The following is a 23,663-nucleotide window of genomic DNA, read 5'->3' on the forward strand; positions in this document are numbered from 1 at the left end:
AATAAACTTACCCCTTATCTCTCGGTCGTCTCTTTCAGGGTCGTCCCTCTCAACGCTAGCAGGCAGCGGGCGGCTGGGTGCGGCGGCAGAAGGGCAACGTCGGGCCGTGGGGCGGGCGCGGCGAGCGGGCGCGTGGGGCCAGGCGGAGGAAGCGGCGTGGGCGCGCGCGGCTTAGCCTGACATGGGCACGTAGCCAGGCACGCGGCTCTACTTGGCGTGGGCGCGCGCAGCCAGGCACGTGGCTCTGCTTGGCACGGGCGCGCGCGGCTTGGCCGACGTCACGGGCGCACGTCTTGTGAAAGCAGCCGACCATGGAGCCGACCATGGGTGCAACCAAGCAGCATGGTCGACTGCTTCCACGAGACGCGCGCCCGCGCCAAGCAGAGCCGCGTGCCTAGCTACGCGTGCCCGCGCCAAGCAGAGCCGCGTGCCTGGCTGCGCGCCCACGTCAGGCTAAGCCGCGCGCGCCCGCGCTGCTTCCTCCGCCTGGCCGCACGCGCCCGCTCGCCGCACGCAACCAGCCGCCCGCTACATGCTAGCGTTGAGAGGGACGACCCTGAGAGAGACGACCGAGAGATAAGGGGTAAGTTTGTCTTTTTACAGGCCTTTTATTAATTTTTAGTTGCTTTGATCCGGATATAGATAACTGAGTTAAGAATTAGGGTAAACGGAGCCTTCGTTTTGGAAAAGTAGGGGTAAAAACACAAAGTGGAAGAAAGTGGGGGTAAAATTACAATTGTGGTTTGAAATAGGGGCAAAAACGCAATATTCGGAAGGGCAAAGTTGTCATCTGTTAACTTTTTTAACACCGTTACCTGCTGTTCACGGAGTAGGGGTAAACGGTGCCTTCGTTTTAGAAAAGTAGGGGTAAAAACACAAAGTGGAAGAAAATGAGGGTAAAATCACAATTGAGGTTCAAAATAGGGGCAAGAACGCAATAGCCCCTTGTTTCAATGTATCTCCGTCATTACCATAGTGCCTCTTTTGTGCCTGTAGCTTCATGTGCAACCGCTTCGACATAGACTACCTTGATTGCTACATTAACCACGGCTATCTCTAGCATGCCATTTTTTTTACCATGGCTATTTTGCCTCCACGCTCGCCTATCTCCACATCTAGACTAAGGGCTACCGCCTTACTTTAGCACTCCAACCACACATCTGTGATGCATCGACCGTTATAACGAGAGGATGTATCCTCGTCGACTTACAACCTTCAGCTTCTTCTCTAGTTTCATTGTTTATGCTGCTGCCGCTGTGATTGTCCCCTAAGCAATGTGTTTCTATGTATATCTACCCACAAGGCTCAAAAATACAATTAACAATTCCACCACTTCGCTCACTCCTACACTGCTACACATACGCCTAAAAGCCATCAATCGTTGATCTTTAATAAGAAAACTTTATTTCATTGGTTTATTACTAACCAAAGCCCAAACTGTCTTTAGCTTGTCCACTAAAATTTTCTTGCACAAGCTTGCTACAACGAGAGCTAGTACATGCACATCCTCTCTAAAGGCTTTGGCACAAATAATATGGAGCTCAATGAGCTCCCAAGGTGTTCCTTCTTATCGAGACGCCTATCAGATCTCTCGCTCGCTCTCTACCCCTAGCCCGTAACACGGGCGCACGACGATGGCAGCCGCTTGCGCGTACTTTTTTCCAGAAATGGTATACAACATACATGCGTTTTAGCACAAAAAAACACATGGATTTTTTCGTATCTATGACGTCTAGGGCCCACATGTCATAACCGGCGTGCATGGAGACACCACGCCCGTGCCTCCCCAGCCTGCTACTCGCGCTGCTTCCCTGCTGCCCCGCGTGGCCCCGCAGTCCTCCCAACCGGCGGCGGACGAGGTGCAGCTGCTGCTCCAGATCAAGCGCGCGTGGGGCGCCCCGCCCATGCTCGCCGGATGGAACGCCTCGGCCGCGGGCGCATGCTGCGCGTGGCCATATATGGCAGTGGCGGTGGCGACAGCGGTGACGGCGGCGGGTCCGGCTCCAGGTAGGCCTCTCCTCCTCCTCTACGATCTATGATTTGTCTTTCCATATAAAAAATTATTTCTTATGATCTGTGATCTGTGGAACTGTGATCTTATGATTTGTGATTGTCTGGAGGTAGAAGAATGCTGGAGACGGGAGGTAGAAGAAGGGTGCAAACTGTTAGATCTTAATCCTATGGTGTAAAAAATTTATGTGTTGAAACTACATACAACACATGCAGCATGTTCGTTTCGTCGTAAACGATCGTGAATTATTTACTGCTGGCTGGTTTGACTTGTTTGGTGTGAGAAAAAAATATTATTTCAACTTATAATCTAATATCGTATACGATCGTATAAGCCCAGCCCAACAGACCTAAACTTTTTTTCTCCTATACGCAACCAGCACGGCAGCACGGACCGCACTGCCGCCTTAGGGTGACATGACGGCCGACGGCGCTGCGGAGTGGCAAACTCGTAGATATCTCGCGAAAGCAGTCCCGGAAGATACAGCAATCTGCTTTCCACGCCGGACTCCGTTGCAGCCAGCCACCTCTCCTAGTCTCCTTTCGCTTCCGATCACCAAAAAGACCTTTCTTTTCGTCGCCCTCGGTGCTCTGCCTCGCTGCGTCGCCCGTCTCTAAAAGCCTTGTGGATTGTGGACGCCGACGCGGCCGCAGCAGCAGCCACGAGAGTAGAAGCGCCGAGAGAGAGAGAGAGAGAGAGAGAGAGAGGTGTCCGTCGCTGCCTACCGAGAGACGGATGAAGAAGTGCCCGTCGGAGCTGGAGCTGGAGGCCTTCCTCCGCGGCCGTGAGGACGCCACGGCGGCGGCGGGCGAGCAGAAGCCTGTGCACGACGTCGCTGCGCTGGCGCCGTTCGGCGCCGGTGGCGTGTTCCCCCCCAGCGATCTGTCCGCCTTCAGCTTCGCTGACTCGGTGAGTAGAAAGCAGAGCAACTTTGACACTGCGTGAATTACTGAGTGGAGTGGAGACATAACATAAGAGGAACATGTATTTCTCTGTTTTTTGTCATTACAAATTGGTGCTTCAGGTCTCTTTGTGTATGTAGTGTTAGAAATTCCAGCGCTTTGTGACATGTGGATCAGTGGATGAGATCTTGTTAATTTAGGATGAATTTTTTTCCACTGGTGCACCTCGTGCCACCAACTGATTTTGGCCCACTTTTGTTTTGTTATTATTAGTAACATGCTTCACGTTCTTTTTTTTTTTAATGTTATGCTTCACGTTCTTAATAGCAATTTTGAATGGTATGATCACAATTGTATCTTGAACCCTAATAAGCATGTTGAAGCAAATCAGGAGTCTTCTCCTAAATGCATAATTTCTTTCAAAACATTCACAATTATCAAGCCAAGGTTCTGTTCTAAGAACTAATATAAGTACTTGGCTCTGAATTTCACATGACAATTAAGCAAGACCTGACCACAAAAAAGATCACATAGCTAGAGTACTACTGTATATATTTTATATTGTTGTAGACCTTGATATGGATGTAGATAACTCCATTAAGTTTGCTTTTGTTTTGTCCAAGCAGAACACTCTCAATGGAAGCATTCATAATCACCTATGGTCCCATAACCACAACGTGAGGCATGTCTCCACAACAATCGAGTCGCAATCGTCAATCTGTGGTATTATATATATATTGCTGTACATGGTTCCTCTTCCACATTTTTCAGTCTCTCTGTTGGAGTTTTGACAATTGATTAGTTAAATAGATAGGTTTTGGCATTTGATGAGATGAGCCAGTGACAGAAATAAATGTTGCAACAGACAAATTGGGCTTAAATGATTGCAAGGCATAATATAAGTTATTTCAGTGTTCTGGCTAGATCATAACAAATTCAATCATTGGCAGCAGCAGCAGCAAGTCCAACATCAGCTACCAACCTATATCTGAAAGAGAGCCAAACTTTGGGTGGCACAAGTGGTTCAGACTCCGATAGTGAATCGCTGTTGGATATCGAGGGTGGTCCATGCGAACAAAGCACAAACCCACAGGACGTGAAGAGAATGCGACGGTACACCAAGAACATGAACAATGTTTTCTTCAGCATTTTCTTAATTCACTATTAGCATTATATAATCATATCAACAAAGCAGAAGTTAGGATCGGAATCTTTTATTATCTCAAGCGAATGTTGAGAAAAAAATGCTAACATAGGAGACTAAGATAAGCTGAAATGTTTGGCTCAAATCACAGGATGGTGTCGAACCGTGAGTCTGCTCGACGGTCGAGGAAGAGGAACCAAGCCCACTTAGCTGATCTTGAGACACAGGTAACCACTACTATGTTTTCTTTGTTTTCCACAGTGCTGGTACAAATGTTAAGCTTCCATATAGGGTTTTCAATTTCGGTATTAGACTTTTTTTCATTCACCCCCGAAATTACCGAAATTTGTGAAATTAGAGACTTAAACATAAAGTATAATTTCTTAAAAAAATTAGATCTAAACAAAATGTTAGCATGATTTATGATTACATATTTATCGAGTAAAGGAATGCAAAATAAACAATAGAAAATGTGAGTATAGAGTTATATATTTACAATAAAGTACATGTGTTAGTGTAATGCAAAATTTCGGATTTTTCTATCAGCCATCCTTCTAATTACTGAAAGTTGCAGAAATTTTGAACCTAAACCATAGCATGATTGTGGTTGGTTTCTCCAGCTTCATTCTGACTTACAAACTACGTCCTTGGAAACAGGTTGACCAGCTGCGAGGCGAAAATACATCGCTCTTGAAGCAGCTGACAGACGCCAACCAGCAATTCACAACCGCAGTCACGGACAACAGGATCCTGAAATCAGATGTGGAGGCCCTCAGAGTCAAGGTGGCCGCCGGTCATATTCTTCATTGCAGGTGAAATCCGTGGTGATCATCCCGTTCACCTCCTCTGAAATCGTTCCGTCTCCGCCGTGCGTTTGTCTTGCAGGTGAAACTGGCGGAGGACATGGTGGCCCGCAGCGTGCTGTCGTGCGGGCTGGGCAGCCTGGGGCTGTCGCCGGTGCTGAACCCGCGGCAGGCATGCCGTGGCCCCGACGTGCTGTCCGGCCTGGACTTCCCCGGCGATGACGCGTGCTTCACGGGGCTGTCCCCGACGGAGCAGCTCCAGAACTCGCCCCTGCAGAGCATCGCCAGCCTCGAGAGCCTGGAGAACCGGATGGCTAGCGAGGTGACGAGCTGCGGCGGCCCCGGCGTCGACGTCTGGCCGTGGGACCACTCCAACGGCGGGCTATCCAAGTGAAGCTGAAGAAGGCAAGAAGCCGAAGTGTGGGATTCGCACGCCGATGGCAACTATCCTGCAGCAGCTCGTCGTACCCAAAGACGGCCAACCCGCCGGTCTCGGCGATGGCTCCCAGGGCCGCGGCGAGCGCCACGCAGACCTTTTTCTTCCCCTATTCCTCGTTGAACCACTCCTCGCCCCGCCGCGCTGCCGCTTCGCGGCCGCGTCCACGGCCCTGATCGCCGGCTCCACGTCCACGGACTCCACGAGCTGCGGCGGCTGAGGACGTGAGGAGCGCGATCGAGTCGTCGGCGGTGCGCTTCATCACCCGGTGCGCGTCCGCGATCACTCTCCACATCCTCGCCAACCTGATCGAGCAACGAACGAACAAAAAGGATGCAGAAATTCTGCCATGATTCCACATTTCCATTAGTACCATAATTCGTTCGGATGGCCGTGTTCTTGCGGTCTCCGTCGAGCACGTACCCTCGGACGAGCTGCGTGAGCTGCGGTAGTAGCTCGTCGTCGCGCACCGCCGCGATCCTCCTGGACACGGCGTCGACGGAGGTGAGGGAGATGTCCAGCTTGGTCCGGAGGTCCCTGACGGTGGCCCTCGTCTTCTCGATGGCGAACGGCTCGGCGCCATTGGCGTCCTGGCTCCTCAGCAGCGCGCACTTCTTCTCGTAGACCAGCCGGATTCTCTCCCCTGCCTTTCGTTCACGTTGGCAAATTCTCAGCTCACTGATTAGTTTCAGCACAAGAGATAGAGAGATGAATCAGGGGAGCAGGGTGCACGTACCCTGACCTCCTCGTACAGCCTCTTCTCCCACTCGTAGAGCCTGTCAAGGCTCTGGAACAGCTCGAACGGCTCCGGCGGGACCTCTGGGGCGCCCTGCTCCTCGCCGTCGTCCCTCGGAACAGGTGATTGAACTGTCTAGAAGAGAGCAACGGTCAATGGAACGACGATGTGCAAACTGCAATGGGGAAGAGAGAGAGCACGTACCTCTCCTCTGGTATTGGACAACCTCCAGGCTCCAGCAGCACGGAGACCTCTTTGGCAGTGTCAAGAATCTTCATGAAATGGCCCTGGATGTCCGTCATGGCCTCCCCCATGCTCGCCGGTGGCCGGTCGACGTACACGGTGAAGCCGGGTGCGCCATTATGCTGCTCGACTTCTGCAGTTGCCAGGACTCTCAGCTCGTTCTTTACATGATCCACCTTTTTCTCCACCTTCTCCCTCGCCGGCGGCGGCACCACCGGTGCTGCTGCCGCCGCCTCTTCACCCTTCTCCTCTACTTCCTCGGCTTCGCCTTCACCTTCTCCGCTGCCGACGTCATCGTCACTCTCTTCCTCCTGCTCCGGTATCTGTTCATCTTCTCGATCGTCTTTCACCTCCTCGACGCCGTAATTTGGATGATCGGCTAGTGAAGAGAAAGGGTCCCAAAAGCGGTCGCATCTCGGCGGCTGCGGCGATACCGGTGTGCCATTCAGCGGATCAATGGATGAAGGACGGAAGAACGGGTCATCCGTCCCGAAGAATCTATCGATCGTGGCGGCCTCAATGGCTTCAGGCGGTTCCCACTGCTCCACCACCGGATGCACCGAAGCACCCGCCGGCCTCAGGCAGTTGATGACGAGAACCTTCTCGGGCGAGCCCGGGTGGTGCACGTACGAGGACTCCTGAAGCCGGTAGAGGTGCTCGTCCTCGGCGAAGTAGTACAAGAGGGCCATGGAGACGCGGCGGAGCGACTGGACGTAGGCGGCGTGGGAGGAGGCCAGCAGGTCCCGCTGCGCGATCGCCTTCTTCACGAAGCTCTTCCGGTCGTGGCAGGTCTTCACGGCCGCCACCTCGTCTAGCTTCGACGAGGAGCAGCCCATTGCAGCTTCGAGCTGCCTGCTCCTCCTCCTCCGGAATCAGGTCGGAGCAGGAAGTATGCCGAGGAGGACCTTGCTTGGAAGTAGCAATGGTGGTTTCCTTTTCGCGTATCAGATGCATGTGGATTGGGTATTGGGCCATTGGGATTTGGGAGAAGGTTAAGATTCTTGGTTTGTGCTAGGTCATGAAGAAACGAACATTTCTTGGGCGAGGTAACTGAAAGTGCTTGCTTATCGAGAACTCTTTTCTGGCTTGTGGACTACGAACAATCGAAAGAGTGGAAGTGATTATCAGATTCTGAACTTCACTGACGAGTTAAGCTCACAAGTCACAAGCTGGTTCTTTCACCGAACTTCACTGATGAGGTAGGAATCCTAAATGCTTGTTTTGAAGGGAAAAAAAAAGAACTCCTGAAAAGAGGTAGGGTCAAATTTAACGGTGAAATTAGAAAATTATAGTTTTTTTTCTCGATCACGCAAATGGTTTGCGCGTCTTTGTATTAAGGTAAAAAAAGGTCTAATACAACACGCCATAGCAGCGTCCTAAGAGAACAGAAGAATTAACATGGAAGCTCATATGTACTGGGGCGACCGACCCTTGCTCATGTGGAATTTGTTCTTTGTCTAAAATAAAATATTGGCCATGATGCTCTGAGACTCTCATGTAATGGAATTTGTTCGGTCCACCATTACATCTGGTCAGTGTGGAATAGTAGCTTATACAAAATCAGAATTTAATGCCATGAATGGATTATTTTTGTTGAGCTTTGTTGTGGTACCCTAAATAACGGTGAGCTGTTCATTTAATTAGATCGGAGGGTTAGAATCATCGGTTACTTATTATGAGATAATAGGTGAAATATATATATATTTTATTTTAAATTTTGTTTAATAGGGTAAATAAGAAAAGTTTTAGATATAAAGATATTTTTTTATCTAATTGATGCATATGTAATCTACTAGATATTGTAAATATTTTTATTTTTGTAACTTTGGATATGAGATAATCTAATTAGCATAAAGCCACAAACTATCTATTTTTTATGTACCGCACATAGGTGCTCAACACGTTCGTTTCACGTACGTGTACAACTTATGTGCCCAACAAAAAATATACTTTACATACGTACATGAAATTTTACATGACCATTCTACGTGCTCAATGTACGTCACAGCTACATGTTGTGTTAGAAGGCTTTCTCAATCAGGTAACATAGTTTTAATCAAGTTAGCATAATATTACAATCAATTATGTCACGTGTCATTCGCATATATATATATGTATGTATGTATGTATGTATGTATGTATGTATGTATGTATGTATGTATGTATGTATGTATGTATGTATGTATGTATGTGTCACGTGTTTAGCGTGTAACATGTTTTACATTACCAACGCTCATGGCTCAGTTAACGTATTAGATGTTGATATTATAAATGTATATAACGTATTTTTAATTATGTGAATTAAAAAATGTATTTGTCCAAATTCATATATTTGGTCATTTGGATCTATGGGCTTGCTAGCATCCGGATGTCCAGACCGACGGGGCGTCTGGACGTCTACGCCTATAGCCGTTTCCCATGCCGTTTCGTCCACCTTGAACGTCGCCAGCATCGAGAAGAGGGGAGGGGATGGTGGATGCCAACCGGCCCCGGAAGGAAGAGACACCGCGGCGAGGCAGCAGAAAGCGAGGGAGATGTAACACTCGATCTACTTTTGAAACATCCGGATGCAACACTTGCAATATATATCTGAAGGCAGATGAAACACTTGAAACCTGCATCTGAAGCACTTACAAAAACACATGAAAAAACACTTGAAAACATACACAACATCCAGATAAAATACTTGAAACATATGTGTGAAACATATGCAACATCCAGATAAACACACTTGCAACATATATTTGGAAAAAACAGATTAAACATTAAGAACAGAAGCTTGCAACATACGTGTACAGCTATTGCAACATATGCGACATCCCGACCCACTTTTGCAACATCCGTATGAGACACTTGCAACATACCTTTGAAACATCTAAAACACTTGAAACATACGCATGCAACATCTCCCACTACTACTGATTGAGTTACCACTATCGCCACATTCACTGCCATAGAAGACATAAGCGACGGTGTGATACTTTCACCGTCGGATGGATCGATTTCAAAGGCTCGTAAGGAATCAAACCAACAGTTGAAACTTCTACCACCGACGGGTTAACGATAGATGCGACGATGCTAGTGGGGTTAAATTTCAGCGTCGTTTGGAAAGCCGAGCTAACTGAGATATGCACCGCCGGCCCTACACGACCGTTTGGTCTACCGACGGTAAATTCAACATGAGTGTTGAATGTCCCAACTTCCAACACCGTCTCAGCACTTTCGTCGGGAACCATCGTCTACCGCGTCTTCCCTGATGCGTATGCCTAGATCACACATCTTAAATGCTCCTTTTCGCTTCTCCATCTTGAAGGTTGGCCTATTTAAGCCGGGTTTGGGTGCACCTCTTGGCCTCATTCCACACACTCTAACTCCTTCACTCTCTTTTACAATATAGATACAAATCGACAAAGCTCTTGAGCCAACCATCTTTTTTCCTTCATTGTCATGGCGCTCCTTGTCCAATTCTTCTAGCGGTAGCAGCGGCGTTGAGAGAAGGCCTTTAAGATTGGGTACAATCTGCATCAAGGCGCAACTGGGGCTGCTCGATCTAGGTGCTAGTGGAAGTTTTACAATTAAGGGGGTCATTTATTTGGGCAAGCCGGTGGAGGCAATAAATGCACCTACCCAGACGGGATGCGCATGCACTCTCACACTCCTCTAGGTACAAAGAAGGACGACCACTCGTTAGACCCCCTGGAGTATCGGGCAATGTGTCAACCCTCGGGCCACACCCCTCTGATAGACAAGACTACACCAAGACCCTGCTACATCACCACGCGTGGCTCAGCACTGTCCAAATCCTGCCTAACTCGATAGACAGGCGTACGATCATACCCACTACGGGTATGGGATACATGGCCGAGAGTCAGCTTTCACCAAACCAACCAGATCCAATTAAGGATGGCAACGGGTATAGATTACTCACGTGCCCGTAGGTAAAAACCCGGTAAGGTGAGGGTACGGGTGCAACTTTGTGCCCGCGGGTGTGGGTGCGGGTTTGTAGTTGAACCCAATGGGTAAAAACTCATGGGCATAGAAAACTTGTACTTGTGCTCACTTCACCCACAAACCCGCTCCAACCTCGTGACATGTAGGTCCCCTCTTACTATATATAAAGGAAGCAACTTAGCTTTATGTTTTCCTCCCTCGTACCTATTTAAATACAAGAGAACCAATTTTATGTTGGTATAATGCTAGGTATTTTGGTATAACGCTAGGTATTTTGGTTTCCATACTTAAATTCATTTCTATAATCTATGCATGTATTGTTGTTTTGCGGGTTCATGGGTTACCCGTGGGTATTTTGTGCCCGGGGTAACGGGTGTGGGTGTAGACCTCTACCTGTGGCGGGTTGTGGGCGTGGGTGCAGGTTTGGGATTTAACCCACAAGTGCGGGTCTATGTCTTCTACCCGCGGTAATGTGCCCGTTGCCATCTATAGATCCAATGTCCTCGATCCGACCAAGGGAGGTCAAGACAACGTAGCCACAACCAAGAGAGCAGGCGACCCACGAGGAACAGCCTCTCCCCCCATACGAAGATGCCACGACATCTCCCTGAAATAACGGACGCCAGGACACAGACCATGACATCGCCCATGTTGCACAAGTGTTGACGATCGTTAACATCAATTATAAATCATCAACATAACCTGCATATATACTTAATTCCATCACCAAACATAGGTCTAGGGGTTTAAACTAATAAATTCCATGAGTTTTGGTGAATCTATGAGTGCAGGAGGATTTATCCAGAAAACGAGCAAGGTGGGCCTAATCGTCAAATCAAATCACGTTTATCCACGATGAAAATAACTCCAAAATACACCAGAGGGCAACCCACCGAAGAAGACTACGAGAGGATGCCAGGTGGGGCCAGCCGGCCCCACCTGCAGGTCGGCCGGCCTAGGGGGCCCACATGTCAGCCTCATCTTCCTACGTCGGTTCTCCACTGCCTTAAGGATTGCATCTACGCCGTTCTTTCAAGTCGGTTTGATCTGAGGGTCCAAAATTGATGCTACCCCCTATATATAGCAGCCCCTACCCCCTCCCTGAGGCAATCCCTAAAACCCTAATTCATACCTCTCATTCGGATCAACACACAATAGGAGGATTAGGTCTAGAACTTTCTAATATAGTAGATTAGTAGCTCGAGAGTGATGGTCGAGTTGGGCTCATGCTCAAGTTCCAGATCTAATCTTGGAGGCTCGGTAAAGACTTGTATCTTCACTTCTATATCTTGTAAGACTTGTTATCAATTTATCATATTCCTATCTACATGGCTATGCTTACTTTGAATATATATCTTGCTTAGTTATAGTTATCATTACTTTTGTGTGCGGGTTCATAGAGCGCTTAGCTTGCTAGTTTATCGATAGGGCTAAGCAGCCGAGCCTCGTGTAAGCATGGTGTTTATACGATGCTCTGTCTGTGAATACACCCTGTTCTCTGGTTGTGTGGTAGCAGCGGGAGATGACAACCCCGTCTATTCTCTGTAGTCCACTCTGAATTGAGCAGGTTCTTAAATTGTAGGACCGTAGTCGCGTCAGTAGAGTTATCCTTTGCGGTGTTCTACCGTCTAGCGACGTTCCGAAGTGCACAAGAGTAGAGTAAGTCTTAACTATCGTCGGGTATATATATACTTTGATCATGTAATAAGAATGTCACAGGAATCTACCTCATCCGTTGTTCTCCCGAGTTGACTAGTTTACATTATTTTAGTGATCTATCCCCTGAGTGTCATTATGCTTAGTTTCTATCAATACATTTATCCCCTGCTCTAGCTATGCTAGTATGTTGATTAGTAGATACTATTTGGTTATTCAATAAATCTTTATTCCATTGTTTTCTTGTGGTAAAATATAAATAACGATATTTGGAATACTCTCGGTAAATGCTATGATGGTATTCTGTGCGCTTGCAGAATTCTTCATATTCTATTTGCACTTATAAATACCAACAAGCATTTTTGGGCCGTTGCCGGGGAAACAATTGGCGTAAAGATTTAGATCATTAACATACCACTAGCTTTAGTAGGATTACCCCTGTTCTGTTGAATTGTGGAATAAGACAGGACAACAGACGCCTTTTCGATCTTTCGGCAAGCTTTCACAAGAAAAGAAGAAAATATTGAAGAACCCAGGGACCCTAAACATTCAAGATCCATTCCTGCCATCTCACAGGTTTGTATAAACATATATATTACTCTAACCATGTGTAGATTGGAGAAAAAGGTCATCGTCACAAGAATTCAAATCATATCTCAAATGACGAATACAAACGCTGCACTACTCACAAATTCCATCTTGTGAGTCATGGTAAGTATGATCAAGAAAGGTGAGATAGTCATGCTCAAGAACTTTAAACTTGATGAGTAGTTATCTTTTATTTTTTGTATATCATTGCATGTTTACTTTAAATCATTCATGCATCCACTCCATTTAGTTTAAATTCTCTCATATTAAATCCACAGCATATTTAGTTCCTTACATACATTCATGCTACTTGCATCTTTTATTAAAAAATCTCTCACCATGATCATGCTCTTTCGTCTCTATTTGAATAAATCTCTATAATGCCTTCATGTTACCTTTTGTTTACTATAGTATGTTTAGGTTTGGAAGTATCTTTTACATCTTTTAAAGTGAGCATGGTGCTTAGTTTAAATCAAGAGGTGTATGGCCTTATTTCTAAAGGTTTTTTTAAATTAAGCGTGGTGCTTAGGTTAAAATACCTTTCTTGATCAGATTAGACATGGAGTTTAGTTTGGTTATTGAACTAAAACTTTTGCTGTAGTAGATACTGGTTATTTTGTTGGACTAACCCCTGCAGAAAATTCTCAAACTCAAATTAAGGAAGTCCTGAGATAAATTCACATCGGAGATGAAGCAAGGCATATGAATTCCAAAAACTTTGCACAAAGAGGCCCCAACTCATTCTTCATGAAAGGAATAACTGTGAGTATCAAGGTTTATTCACTCATCTTTTGTTGCAAGTTATCTTAGCCTTGAATCATGCTAGAATGCATCCAACACATAAAATTTGTTAATAAACAAAATCTATGCTAAAGCAATCCTAAAACCATCCTTTCATTAGCATAGAGGAAAACTACAAAAGTTATGGACAACAACCCGTAATGCAAATTTGTTGTATTCCCTCGGGTATGAGTCCACTAACGTTTTGCAGAAAAAAATGAGTATAAGCTATGCCTGTTCATGGTATGAACCTGCAAATCCAGAGCTTACCATCACTAGAACTCAAAGGAACATGTTGATGGCTGATTTCACCGCTATCGTGCCGCTGCAAAACTGAAGGTTGGTGAGGCATCTGATGTAACAACACAACACTGATACAATGAAGGGCTTCATTTGAACAAATTGATCTTGTGCAGGTGGCAGCCATGATTGAGAACAAATTAAACCACCACACTTCCGCTATACTCGCTCTTGAATCAGTGTACAGCTAGCCCAACTCACTGATAGCAAGAGTTGCGAACCACCAGGAATCACAAGTGCATCATAGCTTGAAGCTTCCACACTTTCAGATGATGCTGTCAGAGCAAAATCATGGCAAGGCTTCTCACTGCAAGTCTGATCACCTTCAAGCCAATTACTCATAATAATATGTGTAGCTGTTGAAAATTTTCCTTCATGCAGTATCACACTGCTAGCCATACACCTTCGAGTGGCATCATGCGACAATGAAATAGTGATTGTAGTGTTATGTCCAGAAGCACCACATATATTGACATATGTATAAACCAACAACAACTGCATATGTGAAGACTGGACTGTGCACCAATCCGGTTGAGCACTGAACAAACTGGTTCGCACAAATAATACCCATGCAGTGAAGTTATGCAACATTGTACCACTGCTACTGAGTTTGCTCACTGTAAGCACTGATAGCTTGGACTAATCACTCCATTCCTAAGTAGCTAATAGTGATACAAAAGCAGACAGCATATGAAAATGTGCAGAAACATACCAAATTGTGATATGAGGCAAGCTAAAATTAGAACACCCTTCCCAGGTAAAGGAAATCCACATCATCTCATCTTTGTGCACATACGAGGACCAGATTAGCTTCCAATACTCCCTACTGACTTCACAACAGAGAAGCCACAATAGATACTTGTGCAGGAGACATGTATGACACCTCACTGTGAGACAACCAAACGACGACCAAGGCAAAGGCCTGAGTTGAACCGCATCACTCTGTATCCCGAACTGCATAGGTGGTGGCCATGGTGGCCTATGCGGCATTGCATCCAGCTAGGCGAGAAACAGCTCTCCATGCTCTTGTCAACCAAGTATTGAGCTAAGGTTATACTAGAGCCAGCACTATGGACTGCAGCAACAAGAGCTTCTAGTTTCTCAGGCTTTTCATCATCAGATTTTCCGAAATCAACCACATCAACATAGCAAGGACTGCAAATTGTACCAACTTGAGCCATATGTTCAGACATTTGCAGATATGTCTTGGTGGCTCTAGAAATCCAGCATATGACCATTTGATCTGAACGCCATGGCTGATAAGCTATAATGTGATGAACCAGAATGTGCACACTAGAAACACCTGTGTCACTACAACTTCCATGATGAACTAATTCAGCTTGCTAAGAATAGATGCAGTCATCACCTCAGAATCGAGCAAGCAAATACCAAGCGGTACAGGAATAACTATTCTCCCTAGTCTCATCAAGCATTTCCAAGACTCTGCAAGTGCAGCAAGCACACAACTGATTTGTTGTTGAGTTGATACATACCATGGGGGTTTGCAGAGTTGGCCAGAGAGAGACGTGACCGAGTACCTCTCAACCATGTCGAATGGCGGCCATGGTAGAGGACGCAGCTCAGCCTCACAGTTCACCAACCGGAGTTCTGAAGGTGGAGGCCATGGCCTGTGCTGCCAGCATAACGCTGCATCCCGGCTGCAACTGAATGGAAGTGAGAAACATCGTTGTATGATGGTGAGGCAATTCATCAAACACCTGTTGGGCAAGGTGTTGGGAACTTCATCCTCCTCCTCGGGCACCACCATCTACAGGAGAGAGGAAGCCGGGGAGGAAACGCTAGCTCGACACGGCACTGAGCATCCAATGGACCTGCTCCTCGAAGACAGTTGCGTCAGTGGAGGGAGGGCTAGGCGCGGCCTTGACGTAGTGCCAGCGGCGGATGCAGGAGAAACTGCTGTTTGATCTTAAGTCTCAGTCCTCCTACACTATAGAATTTTGCCTAAAGATTTATATGGGCTCTACAGTAATTTACCCTGCTTCGGTTTGGGTAGGGGGGCTTGAGCCCCCCGCCCCACTGCTGGATCCGCCCCTGCGTAGTGCTCCTCTTGGATGTGGTCGGTCCGACGAAGGTGAACCAGCACACAGTGCTTCCGGGACGACGTCGGGGCGGACGAGGAGGAGGCAGGTGGCTGTGGAAGACGCGGGTGCGATGGTGATCGAAGCGGCGGTGGATGATACTGTCGTGGCCGATGCGGCGGCGGAAGGCGTGGCCGCTGGCGCGACGGAGGCAGCGGCGGAAGGCACGGGTGTGGCGATGACCGAAGCGATGGCGGGAGGTGCGATGGTGGGAGGTGCAGGCGCGGTCACGACCGAGGCGGTGGTGGAAGGTGCTGGCGCCACCGAGGCAGCAGCCGACGGCGCGGGTGCGAGCGCGTTGAGCTTGGTGCATAGCCGATCCAACCGCGTGTTCTGCTCGGCGAAGAGCTGCGCATCTCGTGGAGGAAGAGCTCGGTGGAAGAATTCATGGTGTTCCAGAGAGCAAAACCACCTAATTGGATCGCTCACGTGCTGGGAATTACGAAAATCAAAGATCAACGACGGCCGATCCGATTTCGACAACCTAGGGCAGATGCGAGCAATCACGATCAGTAGAGAAAGAGACGAAACACATAAGAGGAATCGAAAGTCTCTGATAACATATGTTAGCAACCAGCTGTGAAGATACAAAGCTAGGGATGGGAGAGGAAGAAGAATTATAATTAGCTCATGTTTAATTTTCCTAATTAGCATTTGAATGTCTGATGTGACATGAAATAAACTTTAGTGCATGGATCCAGACACCCCTAACAGACTGATTTATTTGTCAACCGTGTGTCTTAGGTTTGGTAAAGAGAATGACTCGGACAAGGCCGCGGGGATCAAGGCGAAGCAGTGCAAGATGTTCCTCCTGACGATGGAAGGATGCGACGAAGAAGCTGATCGCGAGGCCTGGGCCGCGTTCGAGGAGATGTTGTCCAAGAAGCCTCCGCTCCTGCTCCCTCCGCCGCGGCGCCGATTGGCGACCCGGCCCCGCCTGCTCCGGCCGTCCTCCCCGATGCCGCTGGCACCATCCTACCACCCGCCGCCGGAGCTGCTGCAGCGGCTCCGGCTCCACAGGCGTGAAGGAGTTGCAGTGTCTGCTTCTGAATACTACTTGGTACTTGTTTTTTCCGTACTGATGAGTCCTGTCACGTTCTGCTGCGATGAAGTTTGCTGTTGTTCGTTATATGGCATTAGTATGGTACTTTGTTGCTCAGTGAACTTGGATGTTATGCCATTAACGCTTCCTTATAAGAAATTGGCAATCATGCAGTTTAGATCATCTTTTAAATTTGCACTGTTTCTTGCTCTCTCCACCTCAAATTATAAGACGTTTTGATTTTTCTAAATACATAACTTTTGCTATGTACTTAGATAATGTACATTATGTCTAGATGTATAACAAAAGTAATATATATGGAAAAGTTAAAATGTCTTATATTTTGAAATAGAGGAAGTAAATTGCTTAATTAATGCTAATGCGATTGTATTTATATCAAACATGATCATGCATTGTGCTGGCTTGCATGAAGCTTATTTTGGTGGTTTCTGTTATGATGCAAAAGTGATTATTGCAATTAGTCGGTGGTATTAGCTTATTGCATGAAGCTCATGCACCATTTTTGCCATATAATTAGACTGCCACTTCCTTAATTTGAAACTGCTGGTTGGGGAGAGTGCACAGTGCTGCTTAGATGGGCGGAGGAGCTCGCAGGTGCCGTTTTTTCACCGAACAATGTCACAGATGTTGCCGGCCGGTGAGACCGTCTCTGATAGTGGTGCGGTGATGCTTAAGTCATTTTTCCACTCAAAAACCTCTGTACCAAACGGGGTGTGTAAATTTCCTCTTCAACTCTCCATTCTATTTCTATCTCCGAACCAAACGAAAAAAAATGCCACTAAAGCTCATATTGCTTAGCATGTTTCCCTACATACCGACGGGCCGTCAAGCGCTGCGTGTATGTAGCACAGGTTCGATCCGGTGGCACGCGTGGGCCGTCCGATTCCGACGTACATCGACACAACTATCTATGGCACCCGGCGACACTGATGTTGTCATACAGAAGAAAACACAAAAAAGGTAAAAAAAAAAGGCAATCTCTATTCTCTAGCGGCTAGCCAAGAGACTTACATTATGCTTATATAATGCATCATTTTCTTGTGCGACAGCAACAGAAGGTGCAAATGGAGATGGAATAAGCTTTTCGATACTAACCTTACTGGCAAAGCTTGGTTTGCCTTTGCCGATCACGAAGCATCAGAGCCCAAAAATGGAGGGAAGGGCGTGCAAGGCCCGAGGAGCAGAACGGAATGCAGCCAAGGATGACTTGCCGGAACGCCGCCGCCGACCGGCAAGCCCATGTTTCAGCGAGTGCCGGCAACTTTGTCCCTAGCTACGTTTCGCTCTCTTCGCTCTCGCCTCCCCTCACGGTCTGTGTTCATCCCCGGTAAGAAATCAGCAGCAGCCTTCAACTCCTTAATTAATCTGTAGTTTGTCGATGGTTGGTATACAAATCAGCATTGGAATGTTTGACAATTGTTTCATTAAGAAGAGGTTGCGATTAACCTTAGCCAAGTAACTACGGTATATTATTGCTTTTTTTAGAGCAGCATATTATTGCTTAACTACACTGTACGCCTCACTTGGAAAATTTCACATGTCTTCAAGTTGGTAAATTAATCCATTACCTCTCAACAAGGAGATCAACTTGGCATACTTGGGCTGAAATGAAACTGGGCTCGATTTGTGGCCAGTTAGTAGTAGGCCTGATGCATGTGTCATTTTCACAGTTTCCATGTGACTAGCTACAAAAAAATCAGGGAAGGTACAACCCACGTCCTGAGTCGTGACACGCTGAAATATCATTTTTATTTTCCTCCCATTTACGTGATATATTTCGGTCACGGTCCAAGAAGATTGCAAATCCTACAGGTACACGTCACGGGCATCATATATGTCTAACCTTTAAGCAGTTGGCATGATTGAAGGAGATTGTGACCTATCAAATGATGACACACCGTAAAACCTTTTTTTTTCCTAATAAACTCCATTTGACCCTGAACTTGTTGAATTTGAAACCCCCACCCCATATACACACTAAAAAACTAGAAATTTGCATACCATAACATTCAAGACTTGACAAATTACCCCCCTATAATTCATATATAAAAGTGGTTTTGATTCACAGCATCCCTTTTTATTTCAAATAACTTTGGTAAACACTAGATAAGATTTTAAAACCATAGGTTCAAAAAAACATGAAAAATATCTTCAAAACCCCCAAAAATCCTAAGGGTATATTAGGACAAATGACACCTAGGTGAACTATTTAGAGCTCGTGAAGTTATTTCCGAAAGCTTCCAAAACTTGGATTGAGTTATAAAGAAAGATGAAAAGATATGAGAAGAAAACTAAATAAATCCCGAAAACATTCTAGTAGATGTCTAAACATATTATGAATAATTTTCACAACAAAAACATCACATTCAACCAACACTATTATGTGTTTCATTCATGCTGGTTTCATTTCATGTTTTTGTTGTGAACAAATTCAAGGTGTATTTGAACATCGATTAGAATGTTTTTCATAATTTTTCTTTTTTAGATGTTTTTCCTAAATCATTTTTGGGAAGCTTTTAGAGATAGTTTAACAAGTTTCAGATCTTTTTATTTGGTTGTCCCTTGTCCTAATACATCTCTAATATTTTTCTCATCCTTTTTGGGGAGACGCTGAAGATATTTTTGGTGGTCTATTAAAACCTTACCTAGTATTTACCGGATTTGTTTTTGAACTAAAAAGGGATGATGTGGGTGAAAACCACCCTTAAACCCACTTTTAACTAATGTATGGGGTAATTTATCAAGTTTTTAAAGTTGGATTGGAGGATGTAAGATTTCAATTTTGGAGAGGACCACCGGAGCAAAAACTCATATTTAGATTTCAAGTCACGGGCTTAAGAATATATTCGGTCCATTTCTGGAATGGTAAATGGCACAAAAAATTAAATTTATAAACTTTGACTAATATTTACTCAAACTACATACAAGTTTATATGACAAAATTTGCATGAATATTTGAAGTGCTTATTGTGGCAGAACCACCCTGAGTTATGATGATTCACACGCACTTATCATTGTCTTAAAGACTTCTGACCATTATGCGTGGGACTCACACAACTCCGGTAGTCTATCGGGTGTCCTCGGGGATCCCGAATCATCCACTTTTCACATCCGATCAGGATCATTATAGAAGGCATTGTAGTATTACAACAATTGATACAAATATATTACATCAGAGTTAAAGAGCGGAAGTATTACAAACCATAAGTTTACAAACCATTTGTTTAAGTTTTACAAACCATAAGTTTTTGACTACTCAAACGAAGTAGGATAGCATGACTATCACAACTTTATTCATTTCATAAATGTATCATCCTGCTCAAGGATGAGAGTACCACACATCTACTGCTAGCTATCATCTTCCAGAACTGACATACAACAGGGACAAAAGCCTACTTGTTGTTGGGTTCACCTGCAATAGGGGTTAACAAACCCGAAGTACTAAATTGTACTCCGTAAGACTTACCCGACAAAAATAAAAGACTCCAAGGATATGCAAGCTTACGGGGTACAAGGAGGGTTTAGTAAGAATCAAGAATTGCTTTTGCATAAAAGCTTACTAAAGATTTATCCTTACTTTCAATATTTTAGCTCAAGTTAAGTCATTATAAGTCTTATGCTTGCACCTGATCTAAATCAATCACTTCTTTAACCAACACTTCTCATGATCATAAGTACCATTGTTTCATTAGTTAACTACGATGTAGTTCAGTTGATCGAGTCTTCTTCTTCGAGAAGTAGCGACGATTTGAATCGATTAAAACCTAGCTGGGGATTTCTTACCACACGACATATGCAGGTCCTAGACCTACATATATCAACCTTCACTCGGATCCTCCAAACCCGGAATGGGTTCACGCCACCCGAGAGCACAGTACTCCACCGCCCTATCCTATTCTAGTAGGGTGGGTACACGCTACTCTCGCCATCTCTCCACTCCCAGTGCACGATTGTCCTTTCCCATAATGGAATAGCCGAGATATTAGGCTTACCGGAGTATGTGGCTAGTACTACAAGTCATGATCACAAGTGGCCCTACAACGATCGGTCCTTAATCAACACAGATGGGATAAGCACGACCAGGCAACCCTATCGGCTTAACCACCAGAAACATATCCCATGTCCCGTCTAGTCTCCATATTCATCAATTCATATTAGGTTTTCAAGGCATCTCAATAGTATAGAACCATTGCGAATGATGAACTCATTATTCAACTTCTAATTAGCTAAGCATGGCTAAGCATTACTAGCCTAGCATACTAAAAGGTAACAAGCATGATATTGGGATTAACAGGGCAAAGCATGCCACAGTTGGTAATCAATCAAACCCTAATAACTTAATGCTCAAAGCATAGGACTCAAAAGTGTAATAATATTTGTAAATCACAAGGAAGGGGTTTAAATGCTCCGAGGCTTGCCTTGGTCAGTAGAGGTGTTAGGTTCTCTCGATGAGCCACAGATGTCAAACCCAACCTCCACTGGTGGATGCTCTTCTTCTAGGATTTGATCAACGGTTACTCCCTCGCTTTCGGTCACTACACGTGAATAAAGGATACATGCTTAACATGATGAAGTGCTAAACATAATGAATGGAAGATGTATGCAAGTGCATGGATGAACTCAAACAGGATTAATAAACTTGAGTACAACTTTCCTTCACGATACAACTAAGTTAATTACTCACAAAACAATTTGTTATTATCATTAATAAGTTGATTAAGAGCATAACAAGAATGTGATTAAGTTGCCAAGGATCTACAAAGGGTTTAGTATTCCAAAATCCACAATCAAGTCCAAAATCACTTCAGGGTTATTTAAATAGTTATAGAAATCATTTGGGTATTTATTTAATTAATAAAAAGGCATTTAAACACACTTAAATTAAGTGGATAATTTATTTTTATCAAAACAGTGCCAAACTTTTTGTGAAGTCAGGTCTAAGCATGTAACTCACACACAAAAAATTTTATGATCAAAAGATTATTATCTTAGTCTACAAAAATTATACAAGGTCTATTTTATAATTAAAAGAGATAATTTTTAAGCGTATATTTTTTTATCATTTCATATTTTTCCTAGGTAGATAACAATATAAAGAGGCTACACAAAAATTTTCATAATTTTATCAGCTATAATTATTTAGTTATGAATTTTATAAAATTCAGTATATTTATTCATTTTCAGAAAATAAAAGGAATAAAAATCATTTTTTACCCACACGCAGTCAGCCACAGAGACTGGCAGGCGAGGCCCGTGGTCAGTAAAGATGGAAACAGGCAAGACAAACCTACGTGCCCGTGGGCATCGAACCCGGTGGGCATGGATATGGGCGTGAACCTATGCCCGCGGGCGTGGACGCGTGTATAGAATTGGATCCAACGGGCAAAGCTCTACGGGTAAGAAAATAGCATGTCCGCACCCACAAACCCACCAAACCCACGCTGACATGTGGGGCCATTGTAGAAGAGGTATATATTCTTCATCCTAGGGTTTCATTGGTCCCAAATTCACAATCCCATTCCCACCAGCAGCCGCCACCAGCTAGTCACCCGTGAGCTTGCCTCCCCATTCCCCCACTCGTAGTCACGCGTGGCTCCTCCACTCGTGGCGTCGGCATGGCTCCTCCACATGGGGGGGTCAAGCCTCTCCCACTCGTACTACCCTAATGCCGACCTCCAGCCTCCCTACCCCGATAGCTAGCGGACACCGGCCTTCCCTCTTCGAGGCTCCCACTCATGGTCGTGGCGCCTCCCCCTACTCGTGCGACTCCTCTGAGATCTAGCATACTCTGATGGCCTTGCACGCCTTCTCACCAGTCTCCACACACGACTCCTCTCCAGATCCAGCGCACTCCAACATCGGTCACCATCCTCTAAGCCTTTGACGCAGGCCATCGGCCGCTAGCCTCCCCGCTCCGAGCCTTTGAAGCTCTGACCTAGGTCATCGTCCCTGTCATGTAGGTCGTTGTCCCACCGCATTGGCGGGCATGCCCGCGGGCAAGACCTACCCGTAGATGGTGGGTGCGGGCATAGAATGCTACCCGTGGTGGGTGGCGGGCGTGGGTGCGGGCGCACAATTTCTCTCGCGGGTGTGGGTCTATGAGGCTTGTATCCGTGGGTAACATACCCATTACCATCTTTAGTGGTTAGCAGAACAGTGTCCCTACGCTGACCATGGCGAACACCACCATTGACCGGCGCACCTACACAACCTTCCTAACCTTGCACACAAACTCAGGGCAACGGACTGCTATCTAGAGCACGGCAGTAGGCACGACGGTGACCATGGTAGCACGACAGTGCTCCAGCGCAGCGAAGGCGACCCCCCGATGCAACGACAGATGATAGGAACTACACTAAAAGCTTCCTTGCACTCGTGCGAACATGAAATAGCCGCTAAGCGATCAAGTTAAGGATAGGAACTAGCTTGCCCGCAGCCATGGCGGAGCTGCGGGGCAGAGCACGGCGGCACGACGGTGGTCCAGCCGTTCTAGGCTTTAGCTGGTCAAGCTAGGGTTTGGCGCACGTCGAGGAGGCTCACTACAACTTGCTCAGTTACTCGGCTACGATGGAGACAAGGCGAAGGTGTACTGTCGGCGTTGAGGGCGGGTCCTGCAATGCGAACTAGAGAAGACAGTGGCGTTCAAGTGTGTCCTGCATGGTAGAGATATAAAAGGAGGAGCCAATCACCATCAAGGCATCACGGCGAGACAAGAGCAAAAGAAAGGTGGACGAGAGACCCACCCAAGTGGCCTAGCCACAGTGAGATGGCCTACGGTGATGGTGGCGAATGGCCACGCAAAAGATGATGGTCTCTGGCCAACTCCGGCGAAGAGGGATGGCATGCGTGGGTTCAGTGGATGCGAAAGGGGGTAGCGAAGCTATCTGTGAGAGGAATTGAGCGAAGGGTGAGCGATGGTGACGAATTTTTGCCACGAAAGAAGATGGTCGG

General features: G+C 46.0%; 2 protein-coding genes across 4 annotated transcripts; one reads left to right on the top strand and one right to left on the bottom strand.

Annotated features, from left to right (window-relative positions):
* Positions 1 to 2,580: 2,580 nt before the first annotated feature.
* On the top strand, positions 2,581 to 5,647 carry LOC136475820 (bZIP transcription factor RISBZ4-like). Of its 3 annotated transcripts, none has more exons than XM_066473448.1 (6): positions 2,581 to 2,920; positions 3,540 to 3,636; positions 3,870 to 4,026; positions 4,209 to 4,284; positions 4,715 to 4,840; positions 4,943 to 5,647. In XM_066473448.1, the coding sequence occupies exons 1-6, from the start codon at positions 2,747 to 2,749 to the stop codon at positions 5,252 to 5,254; spliced, it is 942 nt and encodes a 313-aa protein (XP_066329545.1). In that variant the 5' UTR covers positions 2,581 to 2,746; the 3' UTR covers positions 5,255 to 5,647. The 3 variants fall into 3 exon arrangements, with proteins under 3 accessions (XP_066329545.1, XP_066329543.1, XP_066329544.1); XM_066473446.1 differs by having other exon boundaries at positions 2,582 to 2,920; positions 3,864 to 4,026; XM_066473447.1 differs by having other exon boundaries at positions 2,582 to 2,920; positions 3,867 to 4,026.
* Positions 5,648 to 5,783: 136 nt separating this feature from the next.
* On the bottom strand, positions 5,784 to 8,339 carry LOC136475822 (protein ALTERED PHOSPHATE STARVATION RESPONSE 1-like). Its single transcript, XM_066473449.1, has one exon. The coding sequence runs from the start codon at positions 7,109 to 7,111 to the stop codon at positions 6,185 to 6,187; it is 927 nt and encodes a 308-aa protein (XP_066329546.1). The 5' UTR covers positions 7,112 to 8,339; the 3' UTR covers positions 5,784 to 6,184.
* Between the last annotated feature and the right edge of the window lie 15,324 nt (positions 8,340 to 23,663).

This window comes from Miscanthus floridulus, chromosome 8 (assembly GCF_019320115.1).
Source record: "Miscanthus floridulus cultivar M001 chromosome 8, ASM1932011v1, whole genome shotgun sequence".
NCBI classification, from domain to species: Eukaryota; Viridiplantae; Streptophyta; class Magnoliopsida; order Poales; family Poaceae; genus Miscanthus; species Miscanthus floridulus.